This window comes from Coptis chinensis, chromosome 8 (genome assembly GCF_015680905.1).
Source record: "Coptis chinensis isolate HL-2020 chromosome 8, ASM1568090v1, whole genome shotgun sequence".
Taxonomy (NCBI): domain Eukaryota; kingdom Viridiplantae; phylum Streptophyta; class Magnoliopsida; order Ranunculales; family Ranunculaceae; genus Coptis; species Coptis chinensis.
The window spans coordinates 52,279,056-52,292,452 of NC_141463.1; the positions used below are offsets into that span (position 1 = coordinate 52,279,056).

The following is a 13,397-nucleotide window of genomic DNA, read 5'->3' on the forward strand; positions in this document are numbered from 1 at the left end:
AAACTCAATGACACACAAGGAAGCCGGAGTCGATCAAACACATCTGCCACTTACTATCACACTAACCTATTCCTAATTGAGCTAGAGGTCTTTATTAGGTGTTGCGGGGATTAGGAAATGGTTTAAGAAGGAAAGAAATGGATATTCAAAGAGAACAAGTATGAGATAATAAAGTCTTCATATTATGTAACTAGAGAAAACCTTATTCTTTACTTTTGCTTCTACAATTTGTTTCCATCCTTAGCCATATTTTCTTTTCTTTTTCTTTGGCTTTTGACTCCTTGATTCTATTTTTGGAGTTCTAACTCTTTATTTCCTTTTATATATATATTATTTGGATGGAAACTTACTTTTCTCTTCTGAACTGACTAACGAATTATTGATTTCAAAGGTTCTTCTAGTCCCTATTCTTCATCTCTATTCTCAAACTTATTCAAAGAATTGGGTAGGTTGATTTTTTTTTTATTATTTTGTTTTGTTTTGTAACAGGGTAAAGGATTTGTGGTTTATGAAAGGCTAAAGAAAGGCTCAGAGGGGCGACTAGCGGAAAATTATTTATAAGTTTGAATTTCTGGCTATATTGATCCAAAGAGGGCCTAAATTCTCGCTTAGGATATGGTATAGTGATCAAGCAAGTGGACGTGTGATTTCTCTATCCGGATTTTACTTCTCCCTTGTGTCATTTCTCAAATGTTCACTCATATAAGGCTTTAGGCTATATTCTCACAGGATTTGTAAAATAAGTACGATAGCCTAGATTTCAGAAACTTACTGCTAACAATCATAGATACTCATGTAACATATTTATAGATAGATGCAAGGATTATTACCTACATATTAGCCTAAGTTTCTAAAAACTATTCTAATGCAAAAGCTACGTGAGACTTCTAGATTATTGAGAGCATAGAGAAAGAAAACAATACCAATATTCCTAAGTGTATATCATACTTTTTATTTATATTTTTAAAATTTTTGAATTTTTTAACTAGAAAACAAGTGCATATTATACATATCTATATCCTAACAGATGCCTTAATTACACATGTTTCTATGCCCCCAAACAAGAAGCATGCTTTGTCCTCAAAGTATTTTAAATAAAGAGGGTAGGAAAATACTATTGAAACGATTGAAATTTTGGAACATCTGCAAAACAATGTTATAACATACTAATATAGAAAAGAAATCTGACGTAACTCTATAAGAGTTCCACCCGTAATGGGGTTAATGAGAAACAAATTTGCTTTGGACATAAGCAGACACTAACTAAAATAAAAACTTACCTGCACTCCCATTTAAACATTTTCCTCCTCATTTCCCTCTTCATCCTTAATAAAGAAATGAGGTTCCTTCACATCCTGCCATGCCATGGTAATTTGCCAGGCTTCACGCCACTTATCGTCTACTATAGCTAACCTGTCAAGCGCCACTTGGTCGGATGGGGTGTAAGGCACAACCTGATGAGGTTGTATCCTCCACCCTTGCCAAGTCATTGCACGGAACAATCGAATAATACAATTGGTGGGTCTCACAATGTCGACCCCAACCTAATCCGTGAAATGGGCACAAAAAATAGGGAAGAAATATATCATTATACGACAAATTAAAACAGGCGTAAGAAGGGCCTCTTGCCTCTTGCCATGGGCTTGGGCTAAACTAGACATTAAGGTCTGGGGAATATCATAGAGTGTACGTCCCTAAGCTAAAGCAAGGAAAATATCACAAGTTTTGTCATTTACAGAAGAATAACGCCATTCCCCTCTAATGTTGAGCATAATCCAAAATATATAATTGCTTCACGCTCATAGAGAAAGCTACCAAGGGCAACGTTATAATCCCCTTGGTCCTCTATCCTAAAGATTCCTGCCCCGTAATACTCATGTAAATCATCATAGTTATACATGTACATATTATCTACCAAATAGGCCCATGAGTCTTGTATTTCAGCCGGCATAGCAAGTCTAAGCACAAAGGCTATCAAGAACTTGGAAATTTCCATTGGTTCATCCCCGATGGTGATGGAGAACAAGCATCTGGTCTATCAAAGAACTTACAGTTATCATAAAATTAAGATGTAAGTGTGGGAGAATAAAGTTCATCAAGACTTACCAATAGCAGCTCCCATCCTGCTAGAATGATCACTTCGCGAAACCACACACCATAGGTGTCACTTTGGAATAAATCTTCAAATGATTGTTCCAGCATGATACGAGGGAATGTCATCCCCAATAAACTTGCTGGAAAAGATGTGAAGGATCCTAGAACAACCCTCAGAAAACTGGAAATTTTTGGTGCCCACAGGGGTCAGGGAGCAGGGTGCGCTCAAGCTATGCCTGGGATGGGTGCGGGTGGCGCTCTGGTGATATTTGAGGTCCAGGCACTTGGGCGCAGGGTGCGCTCACTGTTATCCTGGGATGGGCGCGGGTGGTGCTCCAGATGAAAACTGGAATTCCAAATGGTTTGGGGCAATGTGTAGCTACTGGGTTTGGGTTTGAGTAGGAGGTCGTCGCTTCGGGTTAGGATTTCTCCGACACAGCGTGTGCAGGTGGCGCCCTGCCTGGGGTGCCAGAGGTGCTTCGGGGAGCTGGTAGGCCGAAGTGCGAAGGAAAAATAAGGTAAAGTGGGAGTAAAACGTGAGAGATGAATGTGAGATGTAGTTGGGGTTATGAGTGTAGAATGAATGCAGTTTTTATAGGTTTTAAATTGCTAAAATGAATCGGGAAGTTGCCAAAAAGCTTTAAGGCAATTGCCGGAAATAATAAAATTTCCAAACCCGAAAATGAAAATAACTCATATTCCTGATTCTAAGACAACCCTAATATCTTTTAGGTTGAATTTAGGATAGAAACTGCCTAACTCATCGAGATTTTATCCTACCATAATATCTATTCATAGCGATGGCCATATCAGTCATATTCTCAACCCTCAGTCAAAAACAAATTCTAAAATAGACGAACATATAAACGAATTATGCTAAGCTATCTAGTACCACCCCCAAACTAATTCGGGAAGGTGGGATTAATGATAACAACCATGTACAATTCAAAAATAACCAAATTATATTAAATTTTAATTCAAACAACATAAAACAACCAAATTCAAATTTAATTACTCAACTAATATCCGACTAATAAAACAACTAAATAACAACGAAACACAAAATTATTCGAATACCTAGCCATGTGATGAAGAAGGGCCCTGAGATGGAGATTGGTCATGGGATGAAAAAGGGCCCGATCCATTCGTTCTTTGGCGACGACGCTCATGCCTTTCAGACTCATCTGAAACAGAACCCTCCAAGGGTGGCATGCGTCATAGAATCTCTACTCGGAACAAGCGCTGTGCTTCCATCTCAGCCTTTATTGCTGTATACTGGGCCTGGTGACGCTGGTGGATATTCTCCATGTTAATCAAGATATCTTCCTAACCCTTTTCAAGTATTTCAAAACTCGTGTTAAGGTTCGTTTGTTTATTTCGAACTATAATCTGTCTATCTCGTATATCTTCACAAATAACATAAATGCAACGCACGCTAGTATGTAACACTGACATGCATTCTGAATCAGACGTACACCTCTCTAAGGCATCTTCATCCAACCATGTCATGTCCTCCCCTTCCTCATCCGAATCCATTACCCTATCCTCCAGAAACATCTAAGTCTTTTGGATACACTCCTTATAACTACTTTCATTTGCATGCAATTTCAACATTATCCGCTCAGTTCTTGGTTTATTCCCCCAAGACAACATTATCTTCGTAATTAAAACAGGAAATGGTGCGATACTCTTACCAACTCCTCTAATCATATTTAGCAAAAACTCGAGGATACAGAATTCATACCTCTTTTCTTGCAATATCCAGAGAACATGTGGACATGTGAACCTGATGTCGCTCACTTTCTCCTTCCCAATGACGTTCTTACCAATCCACTGAGCTACAGCCAGTTGGTTGGTTCGCAGAGATGACTGTTGAGCACAATGAGAAGTCGTATTATATTGACCCTCCATAAGGGTGTCGTTCATCAATGCAGGAACTCCAGTATACTGGGACTCCTGCACTGTGGCTTCTAGGTTTCGTCTAGGCGTAATGCCTAAACCTTCAACCAATTTCGCTCTCGATAATTCTCTCCTAGTCCCAGCCACTTTCATGAACATTTTCTGACCGTCCAACTTTCTCTTCTTATAGAACTGCTCGACCAAATCGGGGTGGTTGAATTCATGTGTCGAGTACCACAACCGATTCCAACCCCTCTTAATCATCTCGTCACCGTAAAACTGTGCGAAGCGGTCGGCCTTAAACGCTTGTTCCGACAACAACCTTCGTTTTCTAGCCATGATATCTTAGAACGATTTAGGGGTTTAACTGGACTGTGGGAATGGAGTTTGAGATTCCCTCACTAACAAAATAGTAGTGGTGGTGCGGGGGTGGCACGGCACTTCCAAATTCTTTAAGATTTTGGGTGTTTTTCGGTGGTGGGAATTTTTGGGATTGGTGGTAGAGTGTTTTGGAGAAGAATTGAATGTGGAATTGTATTGTGGGCGTGGGTGTATTAAGGTTTTTTTTTTTTTTTTTGGTTAGGTTTTTGAATTTGGTAATGGCATAAATGGAAAGAATCGCGATTCTGTTTGATTCGGAGGAAGGAGACGCACATGCATGCGTTGGACCCAAGCCTAAATTGATTTTCCGATTTTTGTCGATTTTTTGCTCAACTTTAAACTAAAATTTCCGCTTCGTTACCTGTCCGATTTATGTGAATGAGATATGGAAATGATCAGGAGAGAATTTCCAATCTAATGATTCATAAAACACTTTATTCCGACCGTGGGTGATATATAAGAAGATGAAAAATGCCTCAAAGTACGTGTATGACGTAAGTTATGCGAACGAATGAAATCTAACTTAATAGAAAATGTCAACCCAGATCGTAATACAATTAAACAGTCTAACCAACACAACTGGAGAGTTGAACAAACCAGGATGGAATGAACACCCCACTCCCAAACAAATTTTAGACACAGAGTTGAGAAAATTTGTTTTAAAAAGTGGGTCTTTTAAAGTCAGATTCCCGAGACTTCTTAACTTACTATGTGATAAACATAAAATTGAATAGTTTCCCTATGAAATGAACGATGAACTCAAAACGTAAGAAAACTAAACTGTATACGTGTCTATATTTATCAAAGATTTCTCTACTCTCAATCCCTTGAGATATAGTGGAGTAGGAAGTTCGTTCCACTCCTAGTGCTCTAGCATGGAATGTTTTCTAATCTAATTAGTCGGTCTTAAGTCAATGAGAGCTTTACGAAGGTGATATACTACGATACTTACTGAATTTGATTACTTGAATTTAACTACGAATGCTATGAAAATATGATTGTGCTTGAATCTAGATAAAGGATTAGAGGGGAATTGAATCCACCTCGAATCCAACTTATAGCCTAACATAGATTCTTGTATCTCGATTCTTACGTTCTTACGGCAAGAAATTTGAGTTCTAATCCCTAGTGTTCATGGCATTTCTACCGAGTACTAACTAGCATGTGAGGTCGTCCACCCATTCTCATGGCGAATCACGACCTTCTAGATAGATTCTTCGCACAAGGCAAGACTCCATATAATGGTTCACAAGTCACTTAGGAAGTTGTGGGATTGAATAAGCTGTTAGGAGAATGGTTAACATGATTAAGCCCATCAGAGACCAATTCAGAAGAAGGTTTTGTTTGGACAAGATAACTGGATCCCATGCCTATTACTAGGAAGAGAACCATAATGAACGAAATGAATTTCTCCATCTTCTGAGCCGACAGGAGATAGATTTTTGGACACTGCAGTTCTATAGGAAAGTGGAACTTATAAAGAAGAACATGATCATTAAATACTAGGAATTTAGAAGTTTAAGAAAGTTCGACATCAAAGAATTATAAAATATACCATTTCTCAAGATTCAATTCACATTAATGTAATGCTAATAAGATAAATCTTGTACGTAATGAGGAGGTTGGTCGCTACATAAGAACAAAGGTGTAACTGTTAGTGGTTATAGAATGTGCCACTGTACGCTCCCTCTATTTTAAATTACCAAGTCGCCTTGAATTGCTGAAATTCCCAGGTAATTTCTCATTGGTTGAAGATTCTTGACTATAATAGGTGAAACTTCAAAATTAGTAGAATATCAAGGCCTTAAGTATGGTGGGGCTTGCCTTGTGTTCATACGTACCAAACAAACTTATGGATGTTTAATACTTTCTGCTTCATAAATTTTTGTAGTACTACTCCATTTTTCCTGTATTCTTTCTTTTTTTTTTTGAAACGTGGCTCTCACGGCCTTAAGTTCTCGGTCATTGATTTTGGTTGAATGGAAGTATAATCTGATAGAAGTCCTACCATTAAGTGACCTGTTCACCATGACCAGGTCATCACAGCTGTCAATAGATCCAGTTTTAGTTGTAACTATATCTCAAGATTTATACAACAACATCTCAGCTGTAATATACCTCTTAACTGGTACACTTAAGAGTCAAGAGTGTGTAGACATTTGAGATCTACACATTTGTGGGAACTGCATCTCACGATTGCATCACTTAATTTCTCACCTAATTTGTTAGGATTGACTACTGCTAATGTTGTTCTGATTCTTATACATCTAGGCGCTACTCTTCGATATAGTAGGTTCAATATAAGCGACGTTATGGACAAGACTTGGAGAACTTTGAATAGGTTAATAGTTTACACTTCTATTGCTTTATTTGAAACAAGTGCTTATTACTATGTGCATATATCATTGGCTATGCTGAAATTTTCCAGAGCTAGTGATGAGTATGAAGATGTTGTTGATGAATTCATCGCATTCACTTTGACTCCTTTGATGGATAAAACAAGCATTAGATGTCCGTGCATTAGTTGCAAAAACTTTAACCATTTGAGTCCCGATATTGTAAAAGACCATTTGATCATTGAGGGTATTGATATGACTTATGATCCTTTCGTTTTGCATGGAGAAGAAGGGCAAGTGCATGTAGTAGATGAAGGAGTTGAAACTACAGACTTTAACCTCACTGAGACTTATGAGATGCTTAAAGCGACAAATGAGAGTAATAAGAAAGAAGAGTTTTCTGGTGATCCAAAAAAAGAAGCGAAATTCCAAAAGGCAGTTGAGGAGTCTGAAAGGCCATTGTATGAAGGTTGTAGCAAGTATACGAAGTTGGAAGCAGTTGTTACGTTGTATAGCATAAAAGCTAAACATGGTTTGTCTAATAGAGGTTTTACAGAGTTTTTAGAGGCATTGAAGGATATGTTTCCGGAGGGTAATGTTATTCCAAAGTCAAATAATTCGGCAAGGGCGCTGTTAAGGAAGTTTGACCTTGATTATAAGCAAATCGATGCATGTGTAAATGATTGCATGTTATACACTGGTAATTTTAAAAATGATGTGAGATGTCGAAAGTGCAAGACTACACGATGGAAAACTGATCCTCATACAAAAAAAGTACACGACAAGGTTCTGGCAAAGGTTTTGAGGTACTTTCCTATTACTCCAAGGTTCAAGAGGATGTTTCAGTCTGTCGAAATGGCAAAACAGTTGACATGGCATGCATCCAATGAGAGTACTGATGGAAACATGCGTCATCCGATTGATAGTCCTGCATGGAAACATATTGATAGCAGTTAGCCCTCTTTCAGTGATGAAGCACGAAATCTTCGACTGGCATTGTCTGCTGATGGTGTCAATCCTCATCGCACTCTTAGCTCGAGGTATAGTTGTTGGCCAGTCATTTTGGCAATATATAACTTACCTCCTTGGATGTGCATGCGAAAGAAGTATTTGATGTTGACATTGATAATCCCCGGTCCTAGCCAGCCAGGTAATGACATAGATGTTTATTTAAAGCCACTGATTGATGACCTGCTACTTTTGTGGATAGATGGTGTGGAAACGTATGACGCATACCAAAAATCCACCTTCACATTAAGGTATGTTTTAATGTGGACCATTAATGATTTTCCAGCATTTGGAAACCTAGCTGGATGTGCAACGAAGGGTAGATTAGCATGTCCCAAGTGTGGCGTTAATACATGTGCAGATTGGCTAAAGCATAGCATGAAATTCTCTTACATGGGAAGTAGTAGGTTCCTTCCAGATGATCATCCATATCGTTTGAAGAAAAATTGGTTTAATGGGAAGAAAGAACACGGGGCTAAGCCAGTTCCTTTGAAGTCTGATGAGATTTTTACTCAGGTAAAATCTATAGAAAATGATTGGGGGAAAGATCCGGAAAAGAATTTGAGAGATGATTGGGGAAAACCTATAGGAAAGAAAAAAAGAAAATGTGGAAAGGGCATACAAGGTAAGCAGAAAAAAACTTGAGGTGCAAAATTATGGAAGAAGCAATCTGTATTTTTTGATTTGCCATACTGGAGATTTCTTTTGTTAACTCATAATCTAGATGTTATGCATATAGAGAAAAACATTTGTGAAAGTTTGCTCGGAACTTTGTTGAATCTAAAAAAAAAATCAAATGATAACCTTAAATCTAGGAAAGACTTGGAAGAAATGGGATTAAGACTTGACTTGCACCTTGTACAGAATGGGAGTAGAACTTTAGTTCCCGCATCACAATGCACCTTGTCAAAGAGTGAGAAGCAAAATTTTTGTGAAAGGTTGATGGGTATAGTTCCAATATATCATACCGTGTTTCCTTGTCTGACTATGCTATATATGACTTGAAGTCTCATGATTACCATGTATTAATGCAACAACTGTTGCCTTTGGCCTTGCGGAATCTCTTACCAAAAGGGCCTAGGAATGCAATTTTCCGACTCTGTTCATTCTTTAATGAACTATGTCAAAGGACTATTGATAAGGAAAAAATGGAACAAATGGAGGATGAAGTTGTAGTGACAATGTGTTTACTAGAAAGATATTTTCCTCCATCTTTCTTTGACATTATGGTACACTTGACGCTTCATCTTGTGCGGGAGGTGTGCCTTGGAGGACCGGTGCAATTTCGTTGGATGTATCCCTTTGAAAGGTATTAATTTTTTTTTTATATATTTCCCTATTATTACTACAATATATTTTAGCTAAAAGATACACCTTTTAGTTTGTAGAGTGTTGCATTCTAAACATTTGATTATTTATTGAGTATAGGTATATGAAGGATTTGAAAGCAAGTGTAAGGAATCATGCAAGGCCCGAGGGGTGCATGGCAGAATGTAACTTGGCTGAAGAGAGTGTAACAGTTTTTTTTGAACATATGAAGCGAGTTAATATTAATAATGACCAACCAAGTAGAAATGAAGACTATAATGATGAGTCCACAAAATCCAGTATTCTTTAAGGTAAGCCACTATTGAAGGGGACAATTATTACATTAACAAGAGACATAATTGAAGTAGCACATCGTTGCATTTTGTTCAATTTCGAGGAAGTTCAGCCGTACATTGAGTAAGTTAATATGTTTATATATATATATATATATATATATATATATATATATATATATATATATATATATATATATATATATATATATATAATGAATGAGCACCTTTTTAAAACGTAAAGACACAAAAAATGCTCATCCATAAGGAACCTAAACTTTACAAAGAAATGAAGGTGCTTTAGGAGCAAAGCATCTTTGAAACGCTTAAATGAGTGGTTTAAGCTTGAGGTGAAGAAGCAGGTTTTTGTTATCTAAATTTATAGAAGTTTTAATTGATGTAAGACTTTGACTTTCAATTTTTGTTTGTCTTTAGATTGAAAATGAGAAAAAAAACCAAACATGTATCTGATATGTTGGATTGGCTCTCGGATGAACCTCGTTGCGATGCTTGGAGCTATAAAGGTTATTTGATAAATGGCTACCGCTTCCACATAAAGGATGGAGAAAAAGGAACTCAAAACTCTGGAGTGTCATTGTCAGCTAGTAGCTTGTGTAGGACAAATGCTAAAGACACCAAACAAATCGAGGAAGATATGACATATTATGGTGTGATAAAACAGATAATTTTGCTAGATTATGGTGTTTTTCAGTACCCATTATTTAATTGTGATTGGGCAAACGTAGGAAGTGGGATCAAAGTAGAAAAGGGATTCACGTTAGTTAATCTGCATCAAAGTTTAACACACAAGCAAGACCCTTTTATCCTTGCATCCCAAGCTGAACCAGTTTTCTACTCACGAGAATCACATGATAGCAGTTGGTATGTGGTTTTGAAAGCACCTTCTCGTGGATTCCGTGATTTTGAATGTAGTACGGAGGAGGACCTTACAATGTGCCTGCACCACCACCTTTTGCAAGTGTGGAGCTAGTTAATGACATTGAAGGTGACGTAGAAGGCAAAGTCTATAAGCGTCAAGATTGTGAGGGAACTTGGGTGCTACAAAAAAAAGAAATAGAGTGTAATTGTGTCTGTTTGTTTTCATTTTGTCCATTTAGACTGATTATTATGTGGTTTTTGTTTTTGTCTATTTAGTTATTGACTTTATTTTGTTTTGTGAGTGCTTCTTATAATGGTGCAAGGCATGTTGTGTTATGGTCATGATCAAATTATGTACTTTATTTTATCTAAGTGCCATGTATATGATTGTTTTGTTTTTTGCTATACGTATTTTCTAACATTTTCAATGCATGTGAAGAATGGCAAAGGAAAAGACTAGAGAACTAACCCCGGTAAGATATTTTGATTCTCTCAATTTTTTATTCGTCTTTGTATTTGTAGTATTTTAATTTTTTTCCTTCTATTTGTTTGGATTTTCTAGTACCAAAAAGTGGCAAGAGCTAAGGTTCAAAAGTTTAAAAGAGCACTTGTAGAAGCATCTAAGAAAAGTGGGTGTGCACATTCAGGTTTGTGTATATTGTTAATTTCCACTTAGAAAAATAATTATGCTTCGGTTGTGATTGTGTCATTAAGGTGTGGTTGTGAGTATATTATACCAATTTATTTTGTCATGTACAAGGTTCGAAAAGTCCAAATAAAGTTTATGGTAAGAAAGTTCAAGTGGAAAGGTTGCCAAGGGATCAACCAAATAAAAATCAGGATATGGAAAAGCTACCTAGTGAGCAACAAAATGGAAATCATGACCTGGAAATGGAAAATGACGAATGGTTGGAAAACCACTATGAAAATGACTACGAAGGAGAAGGTAATGCATCAGAAGGCTCGAATGATCCTCAGCCAACCAACACCAGGGGGCCGACAAAACTGAATCAATTGGATCTAAAAAGCTCAAAAAAACTTGTGCTTGACTTTAATGAAAAAGGTCTACCTATAGGTCCTAATTCGAACTTATACAGCAGTTACTTGGGCAAAGTAGCAAGGGATCGCGCTCCAATTGGCTATCCTACTTGGCATAAGGTAACACCTGAGATTAAGGATAAAATGTGGACTGTTATAAAGGTAAATTTCTTTATTTACATGGCAAGTTATATATTATTAAAGAAATATAGTAATATTTGTTTATGCATCTTTTTACAGCAACATTTTGTAGCACCGTAACGCTAGAAAACAGACTTTTAAGTCTATTGGGAAGCTCGGCATGGGTTCAAAACAAAATTGAGATCGAGGAATTTATGATGCATATGATAATTGACCAAAGCTAGAATTAGCATTGCCCAACCGATGTAAAGCTACCTGATTGGAAAGCATTTGTTGCAAATTGTTCACGCGAAGGATACAAGGTATTCATCATACATTATATTGGTTATAAAATCCATTTTGCATATCAAGACTCATATATTATTTTTTTGTAGAAACTAAGGGAAAATGGGAAGAAGGCAGTTCAACACCACAAGATGCCCCATACTTGTAGTCGTAAAGGTTATGCAAGATTGGAAGATGAGCTGGTAATTGAATGATCTATTTTTTACTTGTGAAGATTTTTCCCCTTAAGAGTACTTAATATATATATATGTGAAATGTTTTATTTCCTTGTTCTGTAGAGACGTAAAAAGGGTAAGATTGGTAAGCCTGTTACAAGAGGTACTGTATGGGTTGCAGGCCACAAGAGGAAAAATGGAGAACCAATAAATGAGTTTGCTAAAGAGAAAATAGTATGTCCTTCACTGTTCATTAAATGTTTTCTAAGATAAAAGGCATGCTTATTCGATTTCCATGCGACTCTAGTTATATTTTTTATTCTTGTTGTTGTTGTTGTTGCTGTTATAGGATAAGTTGAATGAAATAGATTGTGATATAGAATGTGGAAGAGGAGATGCCCTCTCACAAGTTTTAGGTCCAGATCCTAATGGGTGTGCACGTGGAGTGGGATATGGAGTTACTCCATCTACTTTGTATGGTATCCAACAATGCAATGGGAGGATGAGTGAATTGCAGGAGAAATATGATGCTGTATTGGAAGAAATGTCTTCTGTCAAGAAACTTGTTGCCAAACTATTGAATAGTGAAGAGGTATTCAAATTTGTTTGGGGATTCCATATATACTTTTGTTTTGATTTACTAACATCAAAATTTTTTTCAGCCAAACGATTCGTCTGTTCAACCTTTTCCAGAGGTGGCAATGAACCCTCAAAGTCCATCTTCCCAAAGCCATCACAATCTGAATTCTATATGTATACAATGTTGGATTCTATTTTTTTTTTTAAATTTCAAATTCCTAGATTTACATTTATATTATTGTTTCCTTATATTCGTATAGGGACGGACTAAATCGAAAGATGTGTCTACTGAAAGATCTCTTGAGGGTCGACGTGACCATCAAAGTCCATCTGCCCCAAGCAATCAAAATTCAGTAAGTTTTCCATGTTAAATCCTATTTCATTAAATTTGAAAATTTCATGTCTTTTTTTTTTTTTTTTTTTTTTCCCTTTCATGTTTTCATAAAGGGTGGGGCTAAATCCAAAGTTGTATCTATGCAAAGACCTACTCATCAGGCTCAACGTGACCATCAAAGTCCATCTGCCCAAAGCAATCAAAATCTGATTTCCGTATGTTATCCTTGCTAAATGCTATTTCATTTAACATGTAAATTTCTAGAGTCATGTATGTATATCCTTTTGTTTTCATACAGGGTACTAAATCCAAAGTTGTGAAGTGCAAGTTGTTTAGACTTGTTCCTAAAGATGTCGTGGCAGAAGGATTGTGGTATACTGATGATCCAGCAGCTACAGTGCATACTAAGCCTTTAGGCCCGGGTTATTCAAAGGTTTCTGTTGAAGTTGCAATTCAAAAGGATGCACTACTTGTTAAAGGGAATAACGTTTTGAAGACAATAGAAGATGCTGTCTCTAGTTTTGTGGCTTGGCCAACCAATTCCATAATTAAGTTGTGATGTTCACTCAATTTTAAGAGCTAGTCTTTTGTTGTTTGAAAACACTTAAATTTTGAAGACCTTTTAATTATGCGTGTTTGGGCAGTTGTGTTAGTTGGAATTGGACTC

General features: G+C 36.9%; 1 protein-coding gene and 1 long non-coding RNA gene across 2 annotated transcripts; both read left to right on the forward strand.

Annotated features, from left to right (window-relative positions):
- The first annotated feature begins 6,686 nt into the window (after positions 1-6,686).
- LOC147481882 (uncharacterized) lies at positions 6,687-7,667 on the forward strand. Its single transcript, XM_086579106.1, has one exon. The coding sequence runs from the start codon at positions 6,687-6,689 to the stop codon at positions 7,665-7,667; it is 981 nt and encodes a 326-aa protein (XP_086435232.1).
- A 5,018-nt stretch (positions 7,668-12,685) lies between these two features.
- On the forward strand, positions 12,686-13,190 carry LOC147481883 (uncharacterized). Its single transcript, XR_015205172.1, has 3 exons — positions 12,686-12,749; positions 12,844-12,945; positions 13,029-13,190. It is a non-coding gene; the product is annotated as an uncharacterized LOC147481883 (long non-coding RNA).
- The last annotated feature ends 207 nt before the right edge of the window (positions 13,191-13,397 follow it).

Excerpts from the sequence above, each read along its gene's own strand:
- LOC147481882 (XM_086579106.1), top strand. The coding sequence starts at position 6,687 with ATGGACAAGACTTGGAGAACTTTGAATAGGTTAATAGTTTACACTTCT.